At 39.6% G+C, this 26,706-nt stretch overlaps 1 protein-coding gene across 2 annotated transcripts in view; it reads left to right on the forward strand.

Annotated features, from left to right (window-relative positions):
* The window catches only part of LOC149179730 (putative alpha-amylase 2), a 284,569-nt gene that overhangs the window by 227,554 nt on the left and 30,309 nt on the right, over positions 1-26,706 (forward strand). For both annotated transcript variants that reach the window (XM_089415780.1, XM_089415781.1), the window contains 3 exons: positions 4,242-4,330; positions 4,468-4,590; positions 4,791-4,826. In XM_089415780.1, coding sequence (XP_089271906.1) covers positions 4,242-4,330; positions 4,468-4,590; positions 4,791-4,826 — 248 coding nt within the window. The remainder of the gene's footprint in view (positions 1-4,241; positions 4,331-4,467; positions 4,591-4,790; positions 4,827-26,706) is intronic.

Consider the following 26,706-nt stretch of genomic DNA (forward strand, 5'->3'; position numbering starts at 1 on the left):
TGTAGTAGACGTAGACCATGTCATTAAGTCGCTGGGACTCCAACCTGTACAAGGGTCATAAAATAATAATTATAAAAAATATTATTTAATGAATTCAAAAAATTAATTGGAAATTTGGAATATTTTAAGTTTTAACCTGTTGCGCTTTTTGGTGTGTATTTTTTCAAATACACTCTAGTTGCACTCGCATCCTAAGGAGCTACATGTTTGGCTGAGGATTTGAATGGCAATCCTTCATAGATTGGGTACTCTGGCACCATAACTTCTCCACCATGCATCTACAACAAAATTACAAATAAGACAAACATAAGAAAAAAAATGAAATTTGAAAGTTGAAGCAAAGTATGAAGTTATGAACTTGAAGAGACAATGAAATTTGAAACAAACTAAAAAATAGTTGGCATTTTAGTCTTCCTATCAACCACAACCATGTCAAAGCTAAATGTGCCACCGACCATCCTGTATATCTCCATTTCTTTGGAGATTTCTATACGTTCTGCTGGAGATGGTACCACCCTCTGAACATAGGTGAAGAATCCATCCATGACCTCAACATCAAGTAAGAACCCACAAAGGTAAGCAAATGCGGGGTTCAGGTAGATCCTTGCAACATGAATGGGACGATGGAATATGTTGATCCATTGTTCATCAATCACTTCCCATAGGAGGAGTTGTTTCTGAAACCCCTCATCTCCCTTACCATCATAGTAGGTCCGAATGGATTTTTTGGCCCTGTCCATGGCCTCATCCAAGTAGCCCATTGAGGGCTTGTCACCATCAACTAATAGAAGAACCTTTAGCGAAGGTTCAATAATGCTGCACGCCTCCTGCACTTCCGCCCAGAAGCTTTCCTGGTGTGAAACTAATCTACATATGGCCTCTCCCTCTGGTTTGTGGCTAAATGCCAAAGCACGCCACTGGCCTGAAAGAAACATTCTCTTCACATCCCACATAGAATTCAAGAGGGATTGAAGAGATATGAAACTGGTGGCAAACTGTGTAATGGCGGGGCGCACCAACTCCTTGTTGTTGGTGAATGTTCTCATCAAATGAAGGACAGATGCATGATTACATATAAATTTTGTAATTCTTTTGATGAGTCAACAATATCTTTGACAAAAAGAATTTTTTCTATGTCCTCCAACATCAAATCAATGCAATGTGTAGCACAAGGTGTCCAAAATAAAGTAAGATGCCTCTCCATAAGCATCTTGTTAGCAGCGACATAATTTACAGCATTGTTCATTATGACTTGGACAACATGCTCTAGACCCACCCCCAAAATAAGCACATCCAGCAAATCACATAATAATTTTTCATATTTGATATGTGCAGATGCATCAACAGATTTCATAAACATTGTCCCTTTGGGACGATTAACCAATAAGTTTATAAGGCTTCTACCTTTTTGATTGGTCCAACCATCTAACATCACAATGCATCTTGTGTGCCCATGATGCTCTAAACTCCTCCAATCTTTTGGTGCAATCAACCTTTTCATTTTGAAGAATGCAACCTCTAAAGTCATCACAAGAAGGGACTTTGTACCTTCGGCCAACAATTGCAATAGCATTAGCAACAAGCTGAAAAAATGGATTATTCCTTGCAACATTGAAAGGAATATCACTCCAAAGAAGAAACTTGCCCAACAACTTGTCATCTTCTTCTTTCTCATTTTTTCTCAGTATTGAAGAGACAAATCGTTGCGAACCAGACGTGGTTCTAGGAACAAAATATGATGAGACAGCGATAGGGTTGGTTGTAGATACTGATGCTGAAGTAGAACCGGTGCCACTCTCATATTCACCTCCTAACACTCTATTCCCTTCTAGTTGACTCTTCAGAGCTGACTTGGACAATTTGGTTTACTCTATTTCTTCCAATGATTTGAGAGCTCTTCGGATGATTTCCAGAGTTGTATTGGTGCAAGGCCCTACCTCATGTCTAGGGATTTGTGCAAGGTGATACTTCAATCTGTATATCCCCCCTGTCATATGATTCCCAAACAACTTGCAAGTCAAGTTTGATCTATCAAACCCTCCATTAGGTTCACCAAATTCCCATAGAGGGTCCAATTTCCTTGGTATGCTTGTAACTTGTTTGAACTCTTGAGTTTTAACTTTTAATGTAAGATGAAGTTTGAAGTTGAACCTAGGGCACAAGAAGAATTGCAAGTTAAAAAAATAAAAATAAAATTTACATACAACACATTGAATTTTTGACAAAAGAAAAAACTCAACTCAATGCAACAATAATGAAAAAATGCACATTCAAACTCAAACAAAAATGATGCAAAAATATAGAGCACAAGAAGAAATTAAACTTATAAATCTAACAAATCAAGTTTTTTCATTTTTGACCAAAATGAACTCTCTCCACTCTATGCAACAAAAATGAAAAAAAAACACAACCAAATCCACTAAAAAATCATTGATAATCAATGGGTTATAGAAACTCAAGCAAAAACAAGGAAAAAACCTTAAAAAAATGGTCAAATTTGGTGCCCATACCTGGAAACCACGCTTTGCTGAAGAAATTTGGTCAAAACTCGATTTTTTTTCTTGCTTGGGATGCGAAAATCTTTCATTTTTCTTTGTCCTCTGCCCTTGTAGTTGACTTCCTCTCCTCCTCAGTGCTCAAACAAGCCCACTGTCTGAAAAAATGACAAACAAAAACCAAAAATCAGCTTTAAAACTTCTTGTTTCCGCCACTCACGATTATTACTGATCGGATCGCGATTATTTCGAAAAAATCGCGATTTTTTGAAAATAAAAAAATCGCTGAAAAAATCGCAATTAAATCGGCAGGGCAAAAAAGTCGCGATTTTTTGAAAAAATCACGATGTTCACAACACTGGTTCTAATCTTCAAAAATTGACTCTTCACAGCTTAGCCCTCCTCCAATTTCGAATTTTGTTGTTGTGACTGATCCTGCGAATCTCTGCTCTCCCAACTCCAACAATCCTCCTCAAATGGCCCTCCAAATGATCTCCCAGCCTGCCAACTCCAAACTTCCTCGAATGGTGCTGCCCTAAAGAGTCTCACTCCAATGACAACGCAGTCATGGAGGAGATGACGCAGTCCTGCGTGTGATGAAATGAGAGCTGCGTGTAGGATGGCCCTCTTGTCTGTAGCTACCCTCTATACTCCTGAAAATGATGAAGCATGCTCCTGTCTCCCCAACTTCCCAGCGTGCCTCATGTTGTGACTGCGCAATCCCTACGCTGTTGTTACTCGCCCTGCTGCTAGTACTCGACTTACAACTGTTGTAACTCGTCTCCCTGTTGCTTCTACGAACTGAGATGAAGAAGAACTCCCTTCTAGGGCTGGCACTCGAAGTCCACCGAAGCAAGAGTTGAGATCTCCGCTTGGAGACACTTGTGTGCTAAACAACACAGTAACCCAACTAAGTATCTTGAGCAACTAAGATTGAGTTCAATATGTCAAAAGATAAGATATCCAAATGAGGAGAGCTGCCTTCCTTATATAGATTTCGTGGAGCACTTTTCCCTCCATCGTGGGTCTCTCACCTAACCATCGATTTCCCCTCCATGCAAATCAAACTAGGGAATGTGTATCCCCTCGTATGGGTGGCCCCCACGTATAGTTAACCACATCGAATTAACTTCTACTAAGTCTAGCCTCCTAATAAAATCGAATGGGCCCCCATCACCTCCAAAATTGGCCCCAAAATGTAGAAATTAATATTGTTCCAAAATAATTTAGGAAGGGACATGACAACCACTTTTTTCTAGTCCCATCGACCTTCTTTGTTTTTTCATTCATTGGACATTACTATAATTATCATATCTTATTTAAAGTTTAAGAAAACTACTTTAGAGACTTGTCTGCGTGCCTATCACGTTACTTCAAGTTATAAAATAAAAAGTAGTGATATTTTCATTATTATTCTCTCTTGTTTTCATTCCCCTTAATGTGAATACTTATTTTAATGTATCTTTCTATGATTGTTTTAATTTGTGAGTAATGTGTTTCACTGTAAATATTATATCACATGTTCCATATTTCTGAACCTTTTCCAAACCTTCAAAGCTTATTTCAAAATCCCGAACTTTTTCAAACCTCTCCTTGTCTCAGACCTACATAACTTTTTGAACCTGGTAACTATGGTTATTTTATAGGTAAAATGGTCATTATGTCTTTTTAACTTCGGAAAGCATCCAACAGAAAATCCACAAATTGTATTTTTTAAGTGTTGTTTCATTTTACAAATTTTGGCAGATAGCCATAGACAAAGAATAATCAATTGGATCGATGGCACTAGTGGCATCTCTGCGGCATTTGATTTTACAACAAAGGGCATTCTTCAGGTTTGTACATTAGAAGATTGACCTGTTATTGAGAATGCTAGGACGTATTGAATATCCTTTTCGCGTTTGAATTATTTTGATATAATAATTTCTCCTGGGGTTTCTGAAGTTATGGTTGTTACATGAGTTTGATATAGGAGGCAGTGAAAGGACAATGTTGGCGTTTACGTGATCACCAAGGAAAGCCTCCTGGAGTGCTTGGCTGGTGGCCTTCAAGGGCTGTAACTTTTATTGAAAACCACGACACTGGATCAACACAGGTGCCATGAGATTATCTTTTAGGCTTACCATGTCTACATTGAGAGACATATGAGGGTGATTTCTATTTTTTCTAGAATTTTGAACTCAGATAAATATGCACAAAGTATGGATGTCCATATTTTAAAATTAGGCTTGAAAGTAAAGCTCATTATTTCAAATTTATTCCAATCTTGTAACTTTTGGATCTTCATGTTCGCAGGGTCATTGGCCTTTTCCATGTGATCATATTATGGAGGTAAGTCAATGCCTTTCATCTAGTTATGCTTATATTTTCATTATTGCACCCAGGCATAGAATTTACTAAATATAAACCTGAGAAATATTTCTGGATAAGCTTGTTCAATGCTAACAGACTAACAGATCTATATGAATAGAAATTGAGCTAGTTGCATTTGATTTTTATCCGTTGTAAGTATAATAACCTATATTTACCACTTCATAGAGTTAGTCTAATGGTCATATGATTATGTTTATTAGGTGAATAGACAATAAAGTGACATTAAGCACGTTGTAATAAAGTTATATGTCATAAATAAGGTTGATACATAAAGTGTAATTAGATTTTAATTTATGTGTTAAAACAATGATAAGGGGTTGCACCCGTGGTTGTCTCTCTTTCAACACCTCACTATGAGTGCATCTTTTTAACAAACAATGGATAATAGTTTCTCTCTGCATCTTTACATTGTATGAATGGTTTAATATGATATCAAAGCTAAGGTACAGCTTTGGCATCTCGTTGAGTGGCTCCTAGCAGTAAGACATCTAAGAAGAGACGATGAAGACAAAGACATGGTGGGCACATTAACAAAGGAAATGCTGCCAACAATATTGGCACATTAGAGACAAGTGTGTGAGGAAGCAGAAGGTAGAGGTATCCAACTATAAGACAAGGGTGTAATAAGACAGGGATGCCCAGAGTAAAAAGGAAAGATGGAAAAAATATTTTAATTTATTTGTGCTAAGTTTTAATTTATTGTTAATTTCCTAATGTTAAAACTTAGGAAGGAGGAAAGAAAATATATGGATATAAGAAAAAATTATAACTCAAGCTTATAAAAGAAATGCTAGATGAAGGACAAAGACACACAAGAGACATTGTGAGATTGAGTCACAATGGACAATGATTCAAGGAGACCTTAGCAAGGGTGATAAAGGAGCTTCATCCAGAGATCAACTCTAGAGGAGGAGAGCGTAAATTGTTGATTTGTGGTAGCATCGGATGTGCTCTAGCCACAAAAATTGGTGGAGAGGCTAAAGCACATGAGATCTCCAATACCAAGAAATGGTTTGGACAGATTCTAAATAGTTTGGGAGATATTAAAATAATTAATATTTTTAATGGAGTCCCTAAGTCTAAACTTAGGGAAAATAAAATATTAATGTGAATTAATATAAAACTTTGTTAGAAAGGTCCAAAAGTCATGGATCAAGCCAGAGTTAATCTTAGTTGTTGATTATGGACTTAATCTCGGTTGTTGAATTGTCAACGAGAAAAGTATAAGAGGAGGCTTGACGGTCACTTGGAGAACACACCGAGTTGATCAAGAATTCGATTTTCTGAGGCAGGGTTTGCTGAGGAAATCGAAGGAGTGATCAGAGTTGCAGTTGAGGGGCAGTGAATATAGAAGCAAAGAGGTAGAGAGGGTACCGGGAGCATCAACGCAGAAGCCGGGGGAGAGGGATGCAGAGCCAGCTAGAGGCCACGCAGAGCTAGTCAGGGGCCACGCAGAGGCAGCCAGGAGTTGCGTAGTGCCAGAGAGAGCCAGTGTGGGTGATGTAGAGGCTCTAGAGGCTGACGTAGGGTGAGTTGGGGTGACGCTGGGCCAGAGAGGCTAGTGCAGTCCCTAGAGGCAGACGCTGGAGATTTCGTGGGGCAAATTGGAGCTGAGAGCTATGGGATTGTTCATCCAGGATTTTAGCTGGAATATCTATCTCCGACTGAGAGGTACTACTGCCGAGATCATTCTCTGTTGGGTGAGCTGATTTGGCACCTAGATTGTATTCTGAAACTGCTTAATAATAAAACCCTCAGATCGCTGCACCAGTTTTCCCACATTGGGTTTTTCGGGGGACATTAGTCTAAAAATAATGGTATCACTTGTGTGCTTGTTTTTCCTTTAGTTGATGATCTGTATGTGTTGAGACTGTACTTGTATTTATTTTCAATATTTACATGGTAAATAACTTGTTAATTAACAAGACAAGTAGGAAGAAATAAATCAGAAAGTATAGGAAGGATTTCTAACAGTTAGACTTAGAAATTCCAATATGGTATCAAAGGGTGGTTGTAGATCACAGGAGAACTGAGGGCATCAACTGAGTAGAGCAGCAACAGCAAAAACTGTTTTCCCAAGTGATAAAAGTTGTTCCTAGCGAAAAAGCAGCAAGGAAGGGGTGACGCAGTGCTTGTGTCATCAAGTTTGAGCCGGGAGAAGGATCAACACAGTGGCAAAAAGGAGCAGAGTTGACCTATGCAGTGCCCGATCATATTTCTCAGTCAGGAAGGATTGACGCCCATGGCTAGGAGGTGTGGATTTTGCTGGTGCTAGGATTGTGCAGAGCCTAGAGGCTCTAACCTTCAGTTTGCTGGGGCATAGGTGGCTGTGGAGAAGTTGCGGAGTGAAGTTGGTGGGGTACTGTGGTCATAACAGTACCTAACAAGGCAAGACCAAGGAGGAGGGGGTTGCTACCAAGGATTTCTATCCAAGAAATCCGGATCAGTGGTGCAACTGCACTAACGATCGGAGTGGGGGCATCTTGACATTAGCAGAGGGGTTTCCAAGAGAGAAATCGAGGCTCAAAGGGAGTCACACTGAGAACTTCCAGGAGGGAAGTAGAGAGACTTGAAAGAGTTGAAAGAGGAGCAGGGAGATGGCAGTGAATGGGGTAAGAGATCAGGACAGAATGGACGGAGCCTCAAACTTTGTAGTCTGGAAGGCCAAGATCTTGTCTGTTCTAGACAGGAATCATCTCAAGGACTTCGCCTTGAAAATAATAGCGTTCCGAGTTGACCCAGCTGAGAACGATAAGTATGAGGAGGCAATGGCGAGGGCCGCGAGCATCATCCTTGATGGGGTCAAAGACCATGTACTACCACATATTACCGAAAAGGACACGGCAAATGTGATGTGGGAGGGCCTGATGAAATTGTATCAGCATACTTCCGTGTAGAGAAAGATGCTCCTAGAAAATCAGCTGCAGTCATACCAAATGCAGAAGGGAGAATAGATCGACACCTTCCTCGGTCGATTGAAGGAGATCTGGGATCATCTAACTTCCATAGGGGCCACGCCAGATCAAGAATTGATAGTGAGGATAGCCCTGAATGCAGTTTGAGAAGACTGGGAGGTGTTTGTCCAGAGCATACTGGGTAGGTCGACCCTTCCAGATTGGGAGGAACTGTGGGCGGCTCTTCATCAAGAAGAGATCAGAAGGCTAACCAAGGTGGGAAGCAGCGGCAAGGGGGTTAGAATCAAGGAGGAAGAGGAGGATGCTACCCCAGCATCTGAGGGGAAGCAAGGGAAACAGAAGAAGAAGGACCTCTCCAAGGCCAAATGCTTCCACTATGGGGAAATGGGTCACTATGCGAGCCAGTGTCCGAGGAAGAAGAGCAAGGGAGAGGCTTTCGAGACCAAGGCTGTGCCAGCAAGGGCGGAGAAGGAAGTGGAAACAGATGATGACTGTGCCATGAGTGCTCACACGCCACTTGAGAAGAAGTGGGGAGACATCGAGCTATAGTCAGACAGACTATAGGTGATGAGGGGCAAGATCCTCGAGGTACCCAGCCTCTTGGATTATACCTTGCTACGGGAGCCCCGAAGAGGAGTAGCAGTATTGGCGGATGTCGGTAGAGACAGATGCGGATGGTGCGACAGAGGGAGCTACAATGTAGGAATCTGAGGACAGTGTGAGGCGGCAGTGCGAGATGCATGGAGTTGTTGCAGTAGCGTAGAGGTCAGAGAAGGGGCACTTGTCAACGACAAAGGGAGTTTCAGCATCATGGGTGTCTCTAGCCTGACAAAGATGTCAGAGTTGGGAGATTAGTTACTTACTTCTCAGTAACTGAGTTGTAGTGCAACAGTTAGCAGTCGCAGTGCTATGGGCAGCACGATGCAGCATGAAGAGAGGCGTTGTCGTACAGATGCAGCAGTGGAAGTGGCAGGGCCATGGGCAACAGTAATGATGCAGCAGTGCAGAGGATGTTGGGCAACAGGCCTAGCATTAGCACAAGGACCGATGTCGGATGATCAAGGTGATGCTCAGTGAGGAGTATTACTAGAGCACAGTCCTCGCTAATAGGGAGTGTTGATTTGGGGTAGCATCAGATGTGCTCTAGCCACGAAAATTGATAGAAAGATTAAAGCACATGAGATCTCCAATACCCAAAAATGGTTTGGACAGATTCTAAATATTTTGGGAGATATTAAAATAATTAATATTTTTAATGGAATCCCTAAGTCTAAACTTAGGGAAAATAAAATATTAATGTGAATTAATATAAAACTGTGTTAAAAGGGTCCAAAAGTCATGGATCAAGACAGAGTTAATCTTAGCTGTTGATTAGGGACTTAATCTCGGCTGTTGAATTGACAATGAGAAAAGTATAAGAGGAGGCTTGAGGGTCACTTGGAGAACACACCGAGTTGATCAAGAATTCGATTTTCTGGGGCAGGGTTTGCTGAAGAAATCGAAGAAGTGATCATAGTTGCAGCTGAGGGGCAGTGAATACAGAAGCAGAGAGGCAGAGAGGGTACTGGGAGCATTAGCGTAGAAGCCGGGAGAGAGGGACGCAAAGCCAGCTAAAGGCCACGCAGAGCCAGTTAGGGCCCACGCAGAGGCAGCTCGTAGCCAGGAGCTGTGCAGTGACAAAGAGAGCCAACGTGGGTGACGTAGAGGCTCTAGTGGTTGACACAGTGCTTCCAAAGGCTGACGCAGGGCAAGTTGGGGTGACGTTGGGCCAGAGAGGCTAACGTAGTCCCTAGAGGCAGACGCTGGAGATTTCGTGGGGTAGATTGGAGCTGAGAGCTGTGGGGTTGTTCATCTGGGATTTTAGCCGGAATATGTCTCCGACTGAGAGGTACTACTGTTGAGATCATTCTCTGTTGGGTGAACCAGTTTGGCACCCAGATTGTATTCTAAAATTGCTTAATAATAAAACCCTTAGATAACTGCACCAGTTTTCCTGCATTGGGTTTTTTCGGGGACATTAGTTCAAAAATAACGGTGTCACTTGTGTGCTAGTTTTTCCTTCTATTGATGATCTGTATGTGTTGAGACTATACTTGTATTTATTTTCAGTATTTACATGGTAAGTAACTTGTTAATTAACAGAACAAGTAGGAAGAAATAAATCATAAAGTACAGGAAGGATTTCTAACAGTTAGACTTAAAAATTCCAACAGAAATAGGAGATATCTACAACAAAATGATTCAACCATCTAGTAGGCCGTAAAGGTCGACAGAGCGGAGGCCAAGAGGAAAACCACACATGTGCTATGCAAAGTTCGTGTAGTAGGCCAAGAGTAAAACCACACATGTGCTATGCAAAGTTCGTGTAGTAGGCCAAGATTGCAATTGCATAGGTGCTTTGCAACTTCATTTACCAGGATGAGATTGCAGCCATACAATGTGGTTGTACAACCATATAGGTGTTGCGCAGGGTTTGTGTAGTAGGTTGAGAGTGCATCCATATAGTGTAGTCGTATAGTCATATAAACGAAGAAGAGAACTTGGCCCTAGTCGGGTTGGTCAAGAAGGGAATAGGGAAGCGTTCCAAGGGTAATGGTGAAGGATCATAGCCTAAAAAGGACTTGAGCATGCTCACATGCATCATTTGTCATATGAATTGACACAATGTATCATAGTGTTTAGAGAAGAAGGACAAGGGGAAGCCACAATAGACAGTAGCATTAATAGAGGTATAGCTTGATGAGTTTGTAGCGAAGTTCGAGAAGAACTTCTTACTGGTCTCATGCCTATCTACTAGTACCATCACCAAGAATTCTTGATACTTATATAGCGGTGCATCATTCCATATTAAAAAAACAAAAGAGTTGTTTAGTAGTATGGGGAAGAAAGTCTCACTGATTCATGTGGAACTTGGTGATGATGGCAACTATGCAGTGAGGGGAGAAGGAACCATTAAGTTCTAGATGGACTTGAGAGAAACATTGGAAGCCAAGGACATGTTGTTGTATCGTGAATAAAGAAAAACTTGCTTTTTATCTTAGAGATGGAGGATAGAGGATATGAGGTCATATTTGGGAATATGAAGCTGCTCATTCTTCTAGAGGATATTGTTAGTTTCTGTAGCATCGGATGTGTTCTAGCCACAAAATTTGGTGGAGAGGCTATAATACATGAGATCTCCAAAACCCCGAAATCGTTTATGGAAATTCCACCTAGAAGTGCCTTAATTAGATTATTAGCCATTTTTTAAATATTTCCTAAGTCTAAACTTAGGTAATATGGTTAATTAATCAATATTAATTTAGATAAGGTGAGAACTCTCTAAAAACTCACACAGATCGAAGAAGAATTAATCTAGGCCCTTGATTAAGTTCTAATCTTGGTCGTTGGTACTCCAACAGAAGATTATAAGAAGAAGTCGATGGGTAGATGGAGAACACACTAGTGCAGATACTCAGTTGCCCAGGCAGTTCGATTTTTTCAATAGCAGAGACTCAACAAAGAAGATAGAGTCAGTGGGTGAGTAGCAGGTGGTAGAGGAGGTCAGCAACGTTTCAGGAGGAAGTGTTCTAGTTCTGGGAGAGGCAGTGAGAGGAAGGCTGAAATTCCCAGAGGGACTGTACAAGCACTACACAGAGGTTGATGAAGAAGGATCTACGTGTGGCTAGGGAGGCAATTTCGGTGGTAGAAATTAGCTGTGGGGTGAGAGAAAATTCTCACATTAATTTTGCTAGTATTTTTCCTCAAGTTAGATTGCCAATAGAGCATGGAAATTATTGTACTTAGAATTGTTGCTGAAAAATAAGAATAAAACCCTCATTTGTTGCACCGGTTTTCCCGCATTGGGTTTTTCTGGGAACAGTTGTCCAAAAATAACCGTGTCAAAATTCTTACATTTGTGCTAGAATTTCTCAGTTTCCAGTATTTTATTTTTTGTGGTATTTTTATGGTGAAAATTGCAGTTGTGATTTTATTCGTTGTTTTTCGTAGCAAATAAACTATATAATTTAATTTACAGTTAGGAGAATAATTTCCAGTTGCTGCAATAGATGAAATTTTCACAGATACAAGCCTAGACACAACTGTGATTATTAGCTCGAGGGAGCAAAACTTACATAGGTTGAAGGAAAAACCTGTTTAGGCTTTGGTACATGACAACAACAATTTGTGTGAATTGTGGCACAAGAGGATGGGACACCTGCACTGCAAAGTATTTCCAATATTGAGGGAGATTGTCACTAGTTTCCCAAATTTTAGTATTGAGCAACAAGACATGTGCAAAGGGTGTGCACTTTGCAAGAATGTCAAGGCTGCTTTTTCAAGCAAGGAAAGTAGGTCCAAGGGGGTCTTGTATCTCATTCATTTAGATTTGTGTGGACCAATATCAGTGGCATCATTGCATGTGATGCTACACTATGTTATATTCATTGATGATTGTTCCAAAAAAGTTTGGATCTTCTTCTTGAAGATTGTAGTATATCTAGGGGGAATATTATGGGGTACAGAGGGAGGTACCCAAGGGAATAATGTAATAATGGGATGGGCCATAGTTAATAAATAAAGTGGTTAACCCGCATCATGTAAGGGACAACAAGTAGTTAGAAATAATGTAATAAGCCCGTTGTATTAGATGTATGGTATTGAGAGAACCACAGTAAGGACCCATGGTATTGTATGTATGAATCATATATAGAGGCTAGAGACTCCCCAGAGAGATGTCAAGGAATATTGTATTGGCAAGCATATGGCTTGTGGAGTGTTCTTCTTCCTTAAAGAGTGATTGTATGGTGTTATCCTACCTCAAGGGTTTTGATCAATAAAGAAAAGTTTATCTATTTGTCTCTTGTTATTTATGGGTATATTTGCTTTATCATATATTTTCAGGTCAGATCTATTACAAGTGGTATCAAAGCACTTTCCTGGGCAAGCGGAGAGATTTTTTTTATTTTTTGCAGGAAATTTTTTGGGCGGCGAATTTATAAATCAGATCTGTAACTTCTAGTGCAAAATTTGAAGAAACAAATTGCCTATCTGGATTCTTTGCAAAAAAATACCCAATTTAAAAAAAACAATCGGCCGAATCGGAGTCCGGATGAGGGAGATATCGTTGATTTAAAAATCAGTTGTGTTGCAGAAAATTTTTGACGAAAATTAGTGGAGACGGATCTCCAGTTATTTTTTGTTGTTTTCAAGGGGAACTTTGAGAAACTAATTGCATATCTGAGATCCTCTTGAAAGATTATGCAATTTCAAAAAAAAAATCGGTCGAATTAGAGTCCGGATGAGGGAGATATCACTGATTTAAAATCAACTATTTTTTCAAAAAAAATTGTGACGGCGGGACAGTTACAGCGCAAATCTGAAATTCCAATGCCTAGATCAGGATTTTTATCACATGGGAAGATGCATAATGGTCATTCCATTTCCGAAAACAGATCATAATAAGGATTCTGAGCAATATTGACCGAACTGTGGCCATTTTAAATTTTTGCCAAGTAAGTGATTTTTTAAAACCCTCTTCATGGCTTCTAGCAAGATGTTTTTTACAGGAAAAGTTGATGGGCTGACTATTGAAAAATTTATACAAGATCAGAAGTGTGACAGCCGATGGTTTTGGAAAGACTCCATAGGGTATTATTTGAAAGATGAGGCTGCTATATGGTGGAAATCACTTGACAGTGAGATTCGGAAGTTATGTCGTGCTGACGAAATGGAAAACTATTTTTGGACAAATGGTCTCACATTGGAAAGAAGGAAACCAATAAACCTAGCAAAGATTTTATTTTTACAGGAATGAAGTAAACCAAGAAACCTAAAGGGTTATTTTCTGCTGGTATCTCCTTATTACAGGTTCATGGATTGATTCAGAAGGAGAAGATCATTGTGTCTATAAATCCTAGTTGCCAACATAATTTTATCAATGTTAATTTGGCAAAAAATTTGCAAGTTCCAGCAAAACACATTGAAAACACACAGGTTGATAATGAGGATGTTCAAGTTTATAAAGATTTTAAGCTTTCTATGGATAAGTATGTGTTGCATTGTGATTTTTATACTTTAGATATGGATAACATGGATGTTGTTTTGGGATATCCTTGGATAGAATCTATGGGTATTGTCAATATTAATGTGTAGAAAAAATTCATGAAGCTTTGATATAAAAAGAAGAAAATTACATTGCAGGATATTTCCATTAAGACCCAAGCAAAGACTATGGAGGCAGAAGCACAAAGCTCTAATGACACTGACACATCAGATGATGAGCCTTTGATGGTCGACAACCAAACACAAACATCAAACCAGGTACCAAAAAAAGCACCAAACACCACTGAGGCACCAATAGTAGAGGAATTCAAGAAAGATATTCCATCAGTTAAAGCTACAACCTATCGCCAGCCACATCACCCAACGAGACAACAACCAATAAGGTGGCAAAGAACTAGCAATAAGGACAACAACCCCACGACGACTGATAAAGTGGTGTGACGATCCACTCACAACACATGAACACAAAAGCGCTGCCAGGTTCAACTTCCATCTCAAGCGAGCAAGGCACCAACTGGATTGAGGGTTCACTTTTCTCTTGGATGGATAGATGCACATGCATGGTACTAATGGACTACTCTTTTAAGTAGATCTTATTATTTGTGTTCTTCTTATGTTTCGGGGACGAAACATATTTAAGGGGGGTGGAATGTAGTATACCTAGGGAGGATATTATGGGGTACAGAAGGAGTTACCCAAGAGAATAATGTAATAATGGGATGGGCCATAGTTAATAAATAAAGTGGTTAACCCGCATCATGTAAGGGACCAATAGTAGTTAGAAATAACGTAATGAGCCCATTGTATTAGATATATGGTATTGAGAGAACCATGGTAATGACCCATGGTATTGTATGTATGAATCATATATAGAGGCTAGAGACTCCCCATTAAGAGATGTCAAGGAATATTGTAGTGACAAGCATATAGCTTGTGGAGTGTTCTCCTTTCTTAAGGAGTGATTGTATGGTGTTGCCCTACCTTAAGGGTTTTGATCAATAAAGAGAAGTTTATCTATTTTGATCTTGTTATTTCTCGGTATATTTGCTTTATTATATATTTGCAAGTCAGATCTATTACAAAGACCAAGGATGAGGTCTTCAGTTGGTTCTGAGAGTTCAAGACCCATGTGGAGAACGAGGTAGGAAAGAAGGTCAAGGTCTCAAGGTCAGATAATAGGGTTGAGTACACCTACAATAACTTCAAGGATTTTTGTAAAAAGGTAGAGATCAAGAGGGAGATGATCGTTTTGTACAACCCTAGACAAAATGGGGTTGCAAAGAGAGAGAATTGGTTCATCATAACTTCTGCCAAGGCAATGATACATGACTAGAATTTGCTTATGTTTCTTGAGGTAGAGGTGTGTGGCACTGTGGGATATGTGCAGAACAAGTGTCCTCATTGGATATTGGGGGACAAGACTCCTAAGGAAGCTTTCACAGTAGTGAAGCCAAAGATAGGACACTTGATGATCTTTGGTTGTCCAATATACATCCATGTGCTAGTGGAGAAGAGAACAAATCAAGGTCCTCCAAGAGAGAAGAGGATATTTGTTGGGTACAGTGAGACCTCAAAAGTTTACGAGATATTCATACTAGCACAAAGGAAGATAATTGTGAGCAAAGATATTAAGTTCAAGGAGAACTTGGAATCTAGGAAGTCTCATGAGTTGCCACTAGTAGTGAGAGGATGAGGAGAAGGATGCCTCAAAGGGAGAGCAACATAGAGAGACTTCTAGTTCTGGGAGTCAACCTTTAGGTGGGAAGTTAGTAGCTCCTTCTAGTTCTGTCAGGAGACCTAGGTAGTCTGAGCAGACATTGATGGATGCTCAGGAGCATGTGGAGGCTTCTATGAGAACATTTAGGGAGAGCAAATGATCAAAGATGTTTCCAAATTACATGGCATTTATGACTAACATCATTGAAAAGGTAGCAGACCTGAAGGTTTGGAGGAAATCCATAGTAAAGGATGATGCATGGGACATTGTGTTAGGGCTGGAGGGAAAACTAGCTCTAGGTGGCTCTTCAAGAAGTTCCTTCCTCACTAAGAGGGAGTATTAATGATTGTAGCATCAGATACGAACTTCTATGTAGGTCTTAAGTGTCTAGACATGTAGAAGTTGTCCAAAGCCTTCAACCTTAGGAAATTTACTTTAATTAAAGAATTAGTTAAAGTGAAGTGCTTTTTATAAGGAAAATGAGCTTAATCTTATAAAATGCAAAGGTTTTTGCGTTAGTGAATTAGATGAATCTTACTGATTGATCTCAAGTGAGGTGAGATTTAATCTCAACCGTCAATCACTTTGGAGATTAGGGTTATGGATATGGTTGACAACTCAAGCTTATCAAAGAAAGGCTAGGTGAAGGAAAAATACGCACAAGAAACATTGTGAGATTGGTTCACAAGGGCAGTGATTCAAGGAGATCTTAGTAAGGGTGATAAAGCAGTTTCATTTAGAGATCAAGTCCAAAGGAGGAGAGTGTAAGTAGAAGAAATTTGCAGCGAAAGGATTTTGCCACTTAGTAGGTAGTACAGGGTGATAGAGTGTAGGTCAAGACTACAGCTCCACAGAGGCTGCACAGAGTTCATGCAGTAGGTTGAGGGTACAATTGCACAGGTGTTGCACCGAGTTTGTGCAATAGGCTGAGATTGTAGCTGTATAGTGTGATCATACAACCATATAGATGGTGCACATGGTTTGTGCAGCAAGCTAAGTGTATCCATTCAACACAGTGGTCGTACAACTGTACAAGTGTTGCGCAAGGTTTGTGTAGCAAGTCTAGAGTTGATCCAGATAATTCTAGTGTACCATATAGGCTGTGCAGAGGCCCAGGAAAAATCAAATTTTTTGTTGTATCTTGCATTTATCTTCTCTAGGCCAATTTCCCATGAAGGGAGCCCTTGTATGCTATGATATTATTTTAATGAACAACAGATTTCAAGGGCAGAGATATTGTGTGCGCATGCGTGAGATTGGCTATATTGCTTCTACTGTTTTATATTTTTATTTACTTGTTAAAACTCCAATAGTGCATTTATTCAGTAATTTGCAGTAAATTAATTTATAGCACGCGATTTACTAGAAATAACTTGCCAATAGCTGGGGTTAAGGAATATATAACATCAAACTCTATCAATATTTTTGCAAAAATATGGTCTTCATCATAGAGACAGAACACAAGACTAGTTGCAATAATTTTCTCTAAAAAGAGTGTAGGCAGTTGTAATGTTCCAAATGAAGAAAATTTGGAACAAACCCTTCAAATCAAATTCTCAAGCATTTAATAGGAAATTGCCATGAAGCCCCAAGCACCAGAAATTTGACTGAAACTATAAAACCACAATTTGCATAAAAATCTCATTAAAAATCATAATATGAGGAACAATGAGAAATGCAACAACTAATATCTAGCTTTATTATATATAGATAGATGCCAATACAATAGCTGGGAATGACCCTCCGGTCTCCAAACTGAAGCAGAAAAACAATGACTACACCTGTGGATTCTCAATGAATCCACCAAGGGGAGATGGGTGCTCGCCCAATCTCTCTTAATCACTCGAGGGTTTTCATCCAGGGGCTACCAATGGAGTAGAGAACCACATTCTCAACCTCACATACAAGAAACAATATCAACTCCAAGATGTCTCCAAATGATCTCCTCCTCCCCTTTTATAGATTTGATGGATGGATCTCCAAGCCTCTAGAAGCATCTTATTTTATTACTTTATTATTATTATTATAGAAACTCCTCCATTGACTTTATCTTAAGTGACCTTTAATTTTATTTTATTTCACTTAGGTCACTTTTGGCCGTTTTTCTCCAATTAATTATTTTTCCTTAATTAAATAACTAATTAAAGTAATTTTTAACTAAGGAAAATGGAAAATTTCCCGCCATACTCTCTTCGGCCACTAGAAGTCTCTTCTTAGCATCCCATCCTGTAGATCTTCTCATTCCGGTTCCAATGAGCTATTACATTGAGGTGTTCCATCAATTAATTTCCTTGGAATGCCACCTCGAGCATAATTAATTAAGCTATGCCCAATAATAACATTGATTTCTGAAAGTTGTCGCAATACGACAGAACGAAAGGAAAATTGTGCGGATGATGGAATATGCCAAGCGCGTGCCATCAAATTCCATAAGAACTCCTCAAAACTCCATCGAGACCCCTGATGACATAAACCTGGTCCACTAACCCAGTGTTGATAATATCGATATCGGGAAAATGTTGGTGAGGGTCCAGAAAATATCTTATCAGCAATATCGGCGAAAATATCGGCAAGCATAAAAAATGCATAATATATTCATTTTTTTTCAGATTTCTAAACATATAAAGCAATAACAACATGAACTAAACACATTGGCACATAAATATGAAGAAGGCATTGATATATATGATGTCAAATAGAAATGATACATCAAACTTCAAAGGCGATACCAAATCCTGTTGATCCCTGATAATTGTCCAATCAAGGACTCAAACAAAATAACATCACATATCCTGCTGATCCCTGATAGTGATAAATTGATAATTGTCCAATCAAGGACTCAAACAAAATAACATCACAATGTCACATATCCTGCTAATCCCTGATAGTGATAATTGTCCAATCAAGGACTCAAACAAAACAACATCACATATATAAAACTTTAAAAGTATTTCATCATCATGAGTTATAAACTTATATGTAGCAAAAGTTGCAAAACAAATAAAACTAGCAGCTATCTATCTGAGACCATTGGCCTCTCCCTAGCAGCTTTCTTTCTGTCTTGTTCAGCAATTGCTTCACGAGCTTTTTGTATAACCTCTGCACTAGAAACCATACAAGGCATCACATCTGCATCATATGCAGAGAGTTTAGCTAGATGGTATTTCAATCGTGTAATCCCTCCTGACATCTTGGTCCCACACAAGTTGCATGATATATATGCCTGATTTGCCCCACAAACAGCCTCCCCATACTCCCAAAATGGGTCCAAGGCTTTTGGCATATTTGACATTTGTAGTGAACTAATTCAAACCTAGGGCACAAAAAAAACAAAAAATTGGCATTAAACCCCCCAACACAAAATGAAAAAATAATAAGTAATAACAAGCTCATTCAAAAAAAATTACTACATTATTTGCATTTTGCAATGTGAATGAAAAATGGCAATAAGAGGGTGCATAAGAAAGTTGAAAAAAAAAATGAAGCTTGTTGTCCAAATATGGAGAAAACCCTTGCATTGGTTTATGGGCATGAAAATCATAGCAAATGGAAAAAAACAAAGAAACAAAATGTTGGTAGGAAAAAAAAACAAAGAAACAAAATGTTGGTAGGCAAAGAGGCAAGAAAGCATAACCCTAAATCTATGAAAAAATCATTAACATAGGGGTTTTTAAGAACATACCTGCTAATGGAAGAAATGAAGTTTGTCTCACTATTCTTCAATCTTTGATCCACAAAAAAATCTTAATTGGTGGTGATAATCGTTGTTTGATCTTCAAACCCTCCTTGAAAAGCACCACAAAACTCTTTCCCTTTCTTCTCCAACACTCAGAAACAGAAATGAAGAAAAAAAAAACCAATTTTCGTTTTTTGTAGCCGCGGAAAAACACGCCCGGCGATATTTTATATCATCACGCGATATTTTCGAAAATATCGCCGATATTTCGGAAATCGCGCGATATTTTCGAGAGCCGAAAATATTGCGATATTTCCGATATTTGGCGATATATTGCCGATATTATCAACACTGCACTAACCTAGCCATCTCCTACCCTGGAATTCCACCTTGGTTGTACTATGAAGAAGAATAAAAATGGGGACATGATAGTCCCTTGGCCCCAAGATTGCTTGCCCTTAAGCAATCCAAATATATGGACCAATTTGGTGGTCCGACGCAACTGAGGCGCAATGCCAGGATCCCATACGAACCACTGGGTGATGCTCTGGCCCTGTGTCAACCCACCATGAATGGTCTCCTTGATGTCTGGATCCCAGACCAATCTCCGACATAACCTGTCATCAACAAATCCTCCTGGATCCCAATGCCACCAAGAAGGAGCATCAATGCTCCACGAATCTTGTTGTGCTATAACTTCGACTGTGAATGTTGCTCCATCCACCACGTACCAACTCATCACCTCTCTCCAATCCAACCCTTGGCATAGACCCAGGTCAATCTCATCGTGTTGATGCCATGCTGAAATATTGATGAGTGGCCAGCCTACATCCTACAGCTAATTGAAGCATGTGATATCCCTCACCTCTAAGGGCTCTTGCAATACAATGCTCCTGACTAAAAATGATACTCCATCAAAAGGATACCAGCTCATCATCTCTCACCAATTCAATGCATGGATACCTGTGCAAGGGATACCTCTGCTATGCTGAAATTGGTCCATGCTCAACTCCTGATGCTCTACCTAGACAATCAAAACATGTCGAAGAAATCTTGCCTCTCTCGCTCTGATGGGAAAAAGTGGGTAAACTGTGCTGCAAGCCCTGTCTATGTACTCCTGGAGAGGGCTGCTGCCTGAAAATGATGCAACTCATCTGGTTGCCACTACATCTGTTTGCACCTCATCAATGGGTAGCCCCAAAGCTAAGTTGCACGAAACAGGGAAACGGATACGAGTTTCCGAAACGGGAAGCGATACGAAACGCGACCTCCCCAAATTTTGGAAACGGGGAAATGCGAATATATATATATATATATATATTGAAAATATATATATATATATATATATGTGTGTGTGCAATCATAAAGCATAAATGATACATTATAATTTATTACACTTAAACATTAAGATTTAATTTACATCACATTTACTCATGAATGATCACATAATGAAAATAAAAATATCGGAATATGCAAAAGCAATGTTTATTATATATCCAAATCTCAAAATCAGCCTTTATTTATATTAATATATGAGGCTGCAAGTACAATAAAGACTATAAGGCTGCAAGAGAGAGATCCAAATGAGGATTTTCTGCATCCACATCCCATTCTTTAGAAGGACCATTGTTGTATTGGGAGTCTCCTCCTACATAGTCGAACGACCTTAGTGCTCTTGATTAAATACACGTTTCATACCCTAGTACCCTACATGATCTTGATTATTGGGAGTTTCCCGTGCATAGAGGGCTTGATTCTCTTGATTAAATACAAGTTCCATACCTTAGTACATGATAAAATCCAATGGAAACATTGCAATCCCCCTAATCCTGAAATCCTGAAAAACAAATAAGTCTGCTGGATTTTGAGTGAGATCTAAAATTCTACTTTCTCCATATGAAATCCAATGAGGGCGAAACCACTCTCAAACATCCTGAGTCATTTCATGGTAATGTTAAAAATTTAAGTAAAAGGATGAAAATGAAAAATAAAGGAGAATATCACTTTTACTTTAAGAATTTAACATTACCATGAACTGCATATCAACACTAGGGCAAAAATTCACTTTTATAACTTTAGACACACATCTAGAAGTCACTAACATACCCTAAAAGTAAATTAAAAAACAAACTAAAAAAAAAAAATTAAAAAAAACACAAGTTAATGAGGAAACGTGGGTCGTACAGCCCTGAAACGCGTTTCTGGCCGTACTGGCCACGTTTCTGTTTCGGGAAACGTGGCAGTACGGTCGGAAACGCATTTCACAGCCGTACCAAACGCGTTTCCGCGTTTCATACCCGTTTCCATACTGAAACGGACCTCTATGCCACGTTTCCTGCAACATAGCCCCAAAGATGGATGCACTGCTATCTCCCTCGCCTGATAGGAAACTCCACGCTCCTCCAGTCCACCAATCTCCTGCCAAACTATCCTATCATACTCCAGCATCTCCCGAGGAAAAGTGTCAGTGAATACTGTCACTTTGCCAACTATCTGTACATCTGTCTGCTCCTCATCAATGGTTGACCCCAAGGGTGGCTGCTCTTCCTCCACCATCACTGGTTCAATATGAACCTCCAACTGGCCCTCCCTAGAAGGCTCACCATGCATACTACACACATCCTCCTCCTTCGCTGACTCATGATCCACCATATTCTGCTCATGCTGAATCACCATTGGTGATTCATCATCTTGAATGTCTCTCCTAGGACCCACTATCTGCTCATCATATGAATCTGACCTACTGTCAACGACTCTACATGATTCATGCTCCTCTATGTGCTCTCTATGCTGAATCATCAGTCGCTCATCTGCTCCTGGATCTCCTTCCCTCATGGGAACAATCGATTACTCATCATACTCCTCTACCACACATGGATGCATATCTGGGCTACTATCATCAACTCCACATGACTGTTCGTGCTCCTCAGAGGTATCATTGTATGAACCCATGGACTCATCCAAAGAAGAATCCTCACCCTGAAAGTCAGAAGGAATCTCCTCCTACTCTACCTCTGTCATCTCCTCAGCGTCACTCAAGCATGAGTGGTCAGGTCCTCAAGGTCCCTTGCAAATAAAGAAAAGTCCCTTCCTCCTCGTCTCATTCTTGCTACATGTTCCCCCAATCTTGAGATGCTCCTCCTTGGTCCACTGTCTCTTGAACAGCCCAATGTTCTGCTCAACCAACCTCTCAGCTAGTTCATAAGTAGTAGGTGAGACCAATTGTTCTCTCCTCCAAATGGTTAATAATCTAGCTCGCAACTCCCTGCAAATGGCATCGCGATCTCCCATAACTGAAGACAAAATGGACAACATGTTTGCTTTGACCGTGTCACGGTGATGTTTCTTAATGCTAGAGAAACATTGGAACATCTGATGGATCAAATCATAACACCCCAAATCAAGCATGATGTCATAAGATCTAACCTAGGCCATTGCTTTTAGAATCTCAAGATTCTTCCCAAAAGTAGGACCCTCACTGTTATCCAAATCTTGAAAAGTCTCTACTATCAGTTTGAAGACTCTCCTCGTTATGTCATCATTGTAAGGAGGTATAGGTGTGGTCAACCTCGTAATGTTAATGAAACAGGATGCAATTGGAAGTCTGACCCCTTCACAAAGTTCGCCCAAGAACTTGTGTTGTATGGGAGCAAGCATAGTTGGTTTTAGAGCCCAAATTAGTTTCTTCTCTTCTGACTAGTTCACTTCAGAAATGAATGCATCTAATTCATCTAGTTTGGAAAGGGCTTTCCATGTGACCCTCATGTGCTTCAAATCTGTCCCAAGTGCAAATATTTTTTGTCCCATCTTAGGTTCCTTCTACAAATCTCTTGGTTGTTCCTTCTGAAGAATGGCATAAACCTCTCTTGAGAAAGGTCTGTTGTTCAATTTTGTTTTCTGGTTTGTATTGTGGTATGCTAGAGCACTATTGTGTTGATTTAAATACTCCATCATTCAACATTTTTGTTATATGTGACTAATTTAAATTTTTATCTTCAAAATAGAGTGAATAGCATGCGCCCAAAATATCACTTTCATAGGCTCCAATCGATTAACATTCAGAAATTCACTAACAACTGATACACAATGCTGTAAACAAATTGGAATAAATTTCTTTTATATTTCTCTTATACTCAGTATCCAATGAACAATGCATAGAAAAAAAGGGAACAAGTGAACCTAGAAATTTTTGTCACAATGGGACAACCTCCAAATAATAACCAAAGATGGATTTCGAACTAGCCACTTGGACCCAGAACTATTGACCTCAACATACCATCAACGCTGCCTTGACTGCAGAAAAAAGGGTCCATGGAAATCTGAGATGTTAGCTTCTTTCTGCTCAAACTTGTCCTCAACATTCATATGCTCTTCATTCAACAGAAAAGAGGTCTACGGCCTGCCCCGGATGACTGATATTTACAACAAGGGACACTTGGCCAAAATAATGTCCAACTTCCATTAAATCGTGCCTCTCTAGTGTATATGTCCAACACCCACGCTTATGAGCATTGCCGCTTCAATACTAAGGAAAAAATTCGTCCTTCGGTAGAGATTCTACCCAAACTCAGCGCTTCTACGTTGTTTTTGCAAGTCGCTCTTTGCACCATCATTGTACTTTAGTGCACACTACATAGGCATCACGTGCAATTTATTGTTCGACCTTCCGCCCTAGTAAGGGACTGGATTTGGCTCAAAGAAGTTTGACGGCTCCGACAGAGATCTAAGTTAGCGTGCACAGGAAATCATGACCCTTTCGTAATTCCTGCGTTGTTGCCCTCTCGCAACTCTTGTTGAAATCTTGTTGTTTGCAGTCGGCAACTCAATACACACTCGGCATAAACCGACCACATAATCATGGATCCACGGACCATGAATTTATTTCGACTGTAGATATGTCATGCTCTTTGCTTGCCAATAGCACCACGGACCCGTACAGATTTATGTATTGATGATACAAAGATCGATGTACTGACGATTTTATGCAGATTGATACTTTGATTACTCCGTCTCCAATCATGTCAACGCACAACCCACTAATAATTGATGATTCAGTCTGTACAAAATAGGCCAATGCGACTTCAGAAGGAAGCCAATATTTTCAATTTGACCTACAATCTGGCGTTGCAACAATTCGACGCGTCCAACTGCTGAAAAAAAAAAAATCTTCTCCCGACGTGGCTGCTATAATGATTCGAAGGTTGACGTATAAATTCCCAAGATTATACCACATTCACTGTGCTTCCAAAAAAAATGACTCAGACTGTGACTCGGCTCTATATGTTGGCATCTCCATGCGCACAAGATCTTCTTTTAATCGTACAGTGTTCAGCATTAACACTGCCCCTCTGACACAATGGGCCAACTCTCATTGGTTGCCTGATATTAGTTGACTCGTCCCTTATCGCATGGAAGCTTGGCCCTTGCAAAATTTGGCCCGGTTAATTAACAACGAATTTGACACCGACTTGTTCCACCACGATCCAGCACGTAAGTGATTTTTCTCCTCGCGTGACCCTCCCCAAACTGGCAAATGCAGTCTCGTGTCTTCCACTTGGAATCGACCTCAGTGAATATAACAACAATCTCACACCTACCAATATTCCTTTGGCCTCAACTGGGAAATCAAACTCAGCTCCTGGATGAAAGCGACTACCTTAAGTATTCAATGGGAACTAGGGTTTCTGCTTATAATTTTAATCTCTCTCCACCAAACGATGTGGCTTTCGATTCCTTCAGAAATCGTAAAATCCTCGGCCCTAATGTATTTTGTCGTCCAAATTGTATATTTGATTTGCAGTGTGAAATATAAGATGATAAACAAATGATATCGTGCCCCTTTACCAAATGAGTTTTAATTTTAGACCCTCTCCCCTTTTCAAACTTTGGTCTTTGAAAAATATATATCTGGCTCCACAAATTTGATCGTGGTCTTTGAGAAACAGTTCCACTCCATAAAATTTGCCACGGGGCTCTCTTCATATTACAATAATCTGCCCGCTCAAATTTTATTTGGCCATCCTTTATAACTACTCATCATATAGTGTCGCGGCCTCATCTGGTCCCTTTAACAAAAAATTCATCCACCGTCGCATCTATAATAAGAATTGGCTAGAGATCATACGGTTAACTTTTGAAATAATTGGCCAATATATGAAAGTCGGATTTTTTTTTAATATTCTGGCAAAAATAATTTGGTCCACTAAAACCCTCGCTCCACAAAGTCAATGATGAACATTTGAGAACAATTTTCTTTGAGTTTTGTTGAACACTTGATATGGAACCCTAATCTTCTACAATAAACCCTTAGGCTGAGCAAAGTTTGAGGCTCTGATACCAATGTAATGTCCCAAATGAAGAAAATTTGTAACAAACCCATCAAATCAAAATTTCAAGCATTTAACAGGAAATTTCCATGAAACCCCAAACACCAGAAATTTGATTGAAACCATAAACCCACAAATTGCATAAAAATATCATTAAAAATCACAACATAAGGAACAATGAGAAATGCAGCAACCAAAATCTGGCTTTATTATATATAGATAGATGGAAATACAATAGCTGGGAATGACCCTCTGGTCTCCAAACTGAAGTAGAAAAACAATCACTACACTTGTGGATTATGAATGAATCCACCAAGGGGAGATGGGTGCTCGCCAGTCTCTCTTAATCACCCGAGTGTTTTCGTCCCGGGGATGCCTATGGAGTAGAGAATCACATTCTCAACCTCATATACAAGAAACAATATCAACTCCAAGATGTCTCCAAATGATTTCCTCCTCCCCTTTTATAGATCTGATGGATGGATCTCCAAGCCTATAGAAACATCTTATTTTATTATTTTATTATTATTCTAGAAGCTCCTCTATTGACTTTATCTTAAGTGACCTTTAATTTTTTTTTATTTCACTTAAGTCACTTTTGGCCCCTTTTTCTCCAATTAATTATATTTCCTTAATTAAATGACATTTTTAACTAAGGCAAATAGAAAATTGCCCACCATACTCTCTTCGGCCACTGGAAGTCTCTTAGCAGCATCCCATCCTATAGATCTTCTCATTCTGGTTCCAACAAGCTATTACACTAAGGTGTTCCATCAATTAATCTCCTCAGAATGCCACCTTGAGCATAATTAATTAAGTTATGCCCAATAATAACGCTGATTTCTGAAAGTTGTCAGAATGTGACGGAATGAAAGGCAAACTGTGCGGATGATGGAATATGCCAAGTGAATGCCATCAAATCCATAAAAAACTCCATCGGTACCCCTGATGACATAAACCTGCTCCACTGACCTGGCCATCCCCTGCCCTGGAAATCCACCCTTGCTGGACTATGAAGAAGAATAAAAATGGGTGCATGGCAGCAACAAGAAGAGGAAGAGAAAATATGGAAGAAAGAATATTGTTGGCTGCTCACTAAATTAACTTTGCTGAAATAATTCCCCTCGCCTTGCTTATATAACTCCCCAAACTCCTCAAA

Source organism: Pinus tabuliformis, chromosome 3_2 (genome assembly GCF_031772625.1).
Source record: "Pinus tabuliformis cultivar Carrire ecotype Pingquan chromosome 3_2, CPIR1, whole genome shotgun sequence".
NCBI lineage: Eukaryota > Viridiplantae > Streptophyta > Pinopsida > Pinales > Pinaceae > Pinus > Pinus tabuliformis.